At 37.1% G+C, this 5789-nt stretch overlaps 1 protein-coding gene across 1 annotated transcript; it reads right to left on the bottom strand.

Moving 5' to 3' along the window:
- Positions 1–2109: 2109 nt before the first annotated feature.
- LOC139139323 (uncharacterized) lies at positions 2110–5732 on the bottom strand. Its single transcript, XM_070708201.1, has 5 exons — positions 5559–5732; positions 5068–5199; positions 4387–4503; positions 3682–3829; positions 2110–2284 (listed from the first exon to the last, which is right to left on the bottom strand). Exons 1-5 carry the CDS (start codon positions 5718–5720, stop codon positions 2214–2216), a joined length of 630 nt encoding a protein of 209 aa, XP_070564302.1. The 5' UTR covers positions 5721–5732; the 3' UTR covers positions 2110–2213.
- Between the last annotated feature and the right edge of the window lie 57 nt (positions 5733–5789).

The following is a 5789-nucleotide window of genomic DNA, read 5'->3' as shown; positions in this document are numbered from 1 at the left end:
TGTGATGCAACAGGTGGTTTCATCTGTGTTGTGTTCATGCAGACAACATTCAGTCACTAGCAGTTTTCACTGCTGTTTAAAATGCCGAAGTTTGAAATTCACTACATGTAATGCGATATGAATGCAATGGATTTGCTTTGCATAGTAGTTTGTACTGTAACAGTATAATATGGTTTCATGTCAAGAGATACTCCTATGTTACATGCCGATGAGCTCCCGAGTACTATACATAGCATATCATTCACATCTTCATACTGCTCAGTTTCAACCTCTGCAATGTATCAAGGTACGATAGGATAGTTTGATTTATGGGGCAATTATCTCCAATAAAAGTGGAGAACTAACAACATTTAAACAAGCATCGATAAAATTGGACATCAGATCAACAATTCCGAAATACTTGATATTATCCAATTTACATCTTTTTTTGACTCTTTTACACTAATATTTCTGCCTGTTGAAGTCCAATTTTTCAGAATAAAACAGAAAAAAAACACAAAAGACCCTAACAATTAGGATACACCACGGTGGTTAAAAGAGTTAAAGCTCCTCCGACCTAGTCTGTCAATTTGCCTTCCCTGAATTGTTTCAAATCTCTTTTTAGCCAAAACCTAATATTTTTCTTCTTCTCCTTTTTGGCAAAAAAAATCCGTGATCTGCAAAATAGCATTCAACATTCAGATGAACACCGAGCTTTTCAATACACAATATTTTGGAGTAGGACAAGAAACTAAATTATACAGACAGAAGACAAACAATGTTAAATGATTTAGTGTGAGTAAATGAAGCTTTTAGAGTTTGTACCCGGACATCGTGATTATGTCATTATCAACAATTGTCTGCACCAGTGTTACGTGAAAGAAACCGAACGAAAGGGTGAACTCAGCATGCAGTTTCCTTTTAAAACGAAATTTATTACAAAAAATAAAACTAATCGCTAAGTCAAGGGATAGAATACAAACTGTAAAAGTGTACAGGCTACTTATCTCAGCTGGGACGGCAAAGCTCCAGTCTCAGAGTTGTGTCAGTCAGTCGGATGAATGAACAGTCCTTTGGCTTGCAGGCTTGAAGTTGCACAAAGTCCACAGTATAAATCCAGCGTGGCAGTGAAGGTCTTGAAAAGTCTTGAAATTAATACTGCTGGAGTTTCCAAAGTCTTGAAGTAACACGCAAGAGACACGATCCCAAAATGTCTGACTGCAAGCCTGCTGTCCCAGTATATATTTATACTTTAATGGTTATATAAGAGAATGTAAGAACAATCTAGAACTTCTATTGATATGCTAATTGCTGTTCCAAAATTATCTCCACTTATAGTAAACACACGACTAATTGAATTTCCTGAACATTAATTGAATTCAAGGTCATGAAGGACAGTGACCTTAAGACTGTTCTAGATTAATTAAAATCAGGTCATGAGTGTGGGGGAAATGACCTACATAACACCATTAATTGATTAGATTTTCCGAGAAAATAAATTTTTCTTTCACAGGAAAGTTATTATCACAAGCATGAAAACTTATTAAAATAGGACGGGAGTGACGTTGGGCGACCTACGTCGTTTTTGGTCACGATTACAGTTTTCTTTTACAATTATCTACAACATCGACAAACAACAGCAAGGAATGAGACATTGTTTTTTAATATTTTTTATTATCGTCATCATCATCATCATCACCATCAACAACAACAACAACACACAACAACAACAACAACAACAACAACAGCAAGATTACTCAATTCACTGTGGTTTGCACCATCTATTATTTCTACCCGTCAGTAGATTTATCGATGTATTAATGGCAAGTGATCAGATTAAACCTGCGATTCGTGCACGCACGACACAGTGGAACATTTAAACAGTTATTTTTTTTCTATTTTTTTATCTTTATCATACATTGCATGACCATGTATAAGTTTTCTAAATTAATTGACAACTGATGCGTATGTTATTTCATTGTAGGTTTTTCTCCAGATGAAAACTATGTGATGCCACTTTGTAGAATATACTGTCAAATGTGTTGTTATTATGTTGAAGTTCAAAGCCCATCAATTTGTCGGCGTGGAGGTTTCATCTGTCACAGAAAGGAAGTAACAATCACGTTCACACACAATTGATTATCTTTTATTTACCTTCAGGTCATAACATACGTGACATGGCATCTAAGCCAATAAAATGGAAATTGCTAGGAAGCATGGTGATCCTCTTTCAGTTAGTCACAAATAACTGTACAGTAGAAGTTAAAACAGCCAATCCGGCAAGGATCCCATTTGACAGATGAACCTGAAATAAAATACAAAATAATTATGTTTTTAAATTAATTTTCTAACTTATAAAACCTTGAACAGTTATATACAATGTACGTACTGAAACATTCACATGATCACGTATGCATCTGTTAGACAGTTTAAGAGCCGTCTTCTGATAATCTGCAATTCAAGTAAAGTGTGAGTCGACCAAAATGATACAGGCAATGATTCATTTGCCTCAAAAATGTACCAACATTGACGGATACTGCGCTTCATACACCAGAAATAGTTTCCTATGTTTGTGACTTTCACTGAACAGCGTTACCGAGTGTAATTAATCGTAGTGTCTGTATCCACCATGAGAATCCCGTAAGGTTTCCTCTGACTTAATTCTTTTACTGCACTTCTAGATCTCCCAAAACGAAGTTTGGTTCTCCACAACAAGCCTTAAGTATTCTTTCGACGTATTAGCGGGATTGGCATCCTCTCCAAAAGCGATATCCGGCAAACTCTTGGCTCTTCCGAAAGCAAACTTTTGTTCTGACACAGCGCCCTCCCTTGAGGAAATTTTCATATTTCCTAGGCCAGCTTAGAGGCATTAGCTAAAGCAATTTTTTTTTTCTCGTGCAGACTTGCTTATCACCCCTCCCAATAGTAATTCTTTATATCCTTTCCGATCGCGACGATCTTGCAAAGCTCTATCGCAAAGGCAAACCGCTCTCTCTGATAGACCAGCTTGGCACCCTCTGCCGTCACTGCCTTTTATATTCAATTCCAATCCTATAGCTTAAGGTAGTATGCGCCTCGAAAGTGAAAGACTTACACTTTTGCTCAAGCTTACTTCCAGGATAATTTCAACAATTCTCTTTCAAAATGAAGAATAAAATTCGGGGTCACCATATCAATTTTGGTACCTGAGAAACGAGTTACCCAAGATTTACTGATATTTAAATTCAAAATGGCCACCATCCATGTGCTAAGTCCAAGGCGAAAAATAAAATTTTCGATTTCGAAAATCTTAGACGGTGAAACATTAATTTCTTACACCAGCGTGCAAAAATGAGTCCCCAAAAGTTGTAGATCGGAAAAGATTGTAAAAATTTGAGAGTCCGAATATTTGCCTCCGAAGCGCATCCTACCTTAACTCTGCGAAGTACAGCCTTTATTATGTACTCGCCCGTCTCTGTACAATGTGTCTTTCATGCTGCTCGTGTCACCGAAATCATTTGACACAAAAAGGTAAAAAATATCCCTTGATATCCGAAGTATCTGCACACCTTTCTGAAAGATACAAGTATAATTTAATCCCAGGTCGATGAGTAGTTTCATCGCCTCCTCAGTTCTCGCTAACCTATTACTCTTCCTAAGTCATTTTACAAAACTCACGTTGACCTCACATATCGCTTTGCGATCAACTAAACTATCACTTACCAGCATCCTTGGGCTGTCCACATTTCAACCAATAGATAGCCTTGCCGTTACATTCGTGTTCGATAGTTTTTCCGACTATCATTGAGTTCTTGATAGGACCACCTGCCACGGTGTAATACTCAATGTCTTCGCTCTGTTGCTTGATTTCCTATGGTAAGTCATTGAAGGACGAGCAGACGGACATTCTTTGAGTAATGGATACAACTTCATTCTCAAACAAAAGAAAGTCTTTCTAATATCATTGCAGCAGACATCCAAAACTATATAATATAATAATAATAATAATAATAATAATAATAATATTGAGTTCTTATATAGCGCACACATCCACAAGTACATGTGATCAAGGAGCTTTTACAATTAATATACCCCTGGTCACTGGACCTAATATGATACCACTCAACTCCCTGGGGAGCAAACAACAGCTCACATGTGCAGCCAATAAGCGCAGCAGAGCTAAACACACACATTACAACCACTGTCCTACCAGGGTACCCATCACTCCTGGGTGGGGAGAAGCAATGAGGAATAAAGTGCCTTGCTCAAGGACACAACACCACAGCCATGCCGGGGCTGTACTATGCTATGTTGACTAATTTATTTCTTCTCTGTTGGTTTTGTACTATGTTGACTAATTTATTTCTCTCTGTTGGTTTTAGAATTCTCTGTGGTCGTCATATAAGTAGTGAGTGGAAATAACGTTACCTTGCCGGCTTCCAGTCTGAGTGTAGGTTTCAATTCTTCTGGAGTCATGTACTTATTACTGTCAAATGGTCGTATGTAACAAGCATTGCGCTCTTCATGAACGAAGGCTTCAAGTCCCTGGAAATGTAACAGTACATGTTGACATAAGAAGTGAAATATACACTTATGGAACGATTGAACCATCATGGAAAGATGGAAGTCTAGCAAAGAGACAATTTCAAAAGACAACGTTGGCATATCTAACATTATCATGATCGCTTTTGTCTCATATGATATATGTCAATGTTTGTCTGTAGGACATGCAATTGGGCATTAAAAAGTTCACAATATTAGTTTCCGTATCACTCCTCAAAATTGACTCATCATACCGATACCATGAACTGATGAAAACGGTCCACACGTGCGCGCACACACAAGAGCAATATTAACGTCTTTCAAAAGATAAATAGATTTAACAAAATGACGAATGTATTCAATTAATGCCTCTATAGATTCAGTCTGTTATAATCTATGATGAGTAATGGTGGAAAATAACCTGCGTGACGCCAGGAGCTGAGGTTTAAAGTGAATACAATTGTTTTCTGTACGTTTTGTTTTGGCCTAACATCAAGCATCAAATTATGCGCGGCCAGATGTAAAGAGTAGAAATCCCAAAAATGAATGAAAAGTACAAAGTCTTACCGTGTCAAAATCGACCACGACTTTTGCACCCGATCCATCTTTGAATATCTCCACGTTTTTCTCTTCAACCAGAGTGACTAACACTTCTTTCTTTTCTCCATTGTGTTCAACTATCAAAGGATATGACTTCGCCTAGATATGAAGTAATTTACGAAACAAGTTTTGTCTATTTTGAGTTGTAAACTCTGGAGTAGTGTTTTAATCGTTTGTTAGTATCATCATCGCCTGAAATGAAATGATCCTTTCAATATAAATCGAACCTCGATACAAAAACAGTCTCAGTTAACACACAAAATGGTATTAAAATTGTCACAATTTCTTTGAATATCTATCGTACATTTACACAAAATATAGATAAACTTAACCACACACATATCTAAAATCTTTGCTACCAAAGTTTCGTTATCTTTCATTCATTAAACCAACGAACTGCAAACATCGTACTGATTACAAATTAAACATTCTAATCATAGTTCTTGATAATCGCTTACCAATGTCTGACCAATACAGCCAGCAAAGGCCAATAGACTAAATACAACGACGAAATCCTTCATTCTTGGGATTTTGCCAGTCTTCTTACAGTTGGGTACGTATTGGGTTGTCTTCTGCAGAAGTTGATATCCAACAGCCAGTGCGAGGCTTATTTTATACATTGACTCGACAGAAGGGTGCCACCAAATGAGTGATTTCCCGTAAAATAAGCTTCAATGGTTAATGGTTAT

This window comes from Ptychodera flava, chromosome 8 (assembly GCF_041260155.1).
Source record: "Ptychodera flava strain L36383 chromosome 8, AS_Pfla_20210202, whole genome shotgun sequence".
NCBI classification, from domain to species: Eukaryota; Metazoa; Hemichordata; class Enteropneusta; family Ptychoderidae; genus Ptychodera; species Ptychodera flava.
The sequence above is the reverse complement of the archived record's forward strand: the minus strand, read 5'-3'. Positions and strand labels throughout refer to the sequence as shown.

What these genes read in the sequence shown, in the direction of transcription:
- LOC139139323 (XM_070708201.1), bottom strand. Translation starts at nt 5,720, where the DNA reads ATGTATAAAATAAGCCTCGCACTGGCTGTTGGATATCAACTTCTGCAG. An exon ending in TCAGACTGGAAGCCGGCAAG is followed by an intron (nt 3,830 to 4,386) that starts GTAACGTTATTT and finishes GACTTACCATAG; the next exon opens with GAAATCAAGCAACAGAGCGA. An exon ending in TGGACAGCCCAAGGATGCTG is followed by an intron (nt 2,285 to 3,681) that starts GTAAGTGATAGT and finishes ATTTTATTTCAG; the next exon opens with GTTCATCTGTCAAATGGGAT.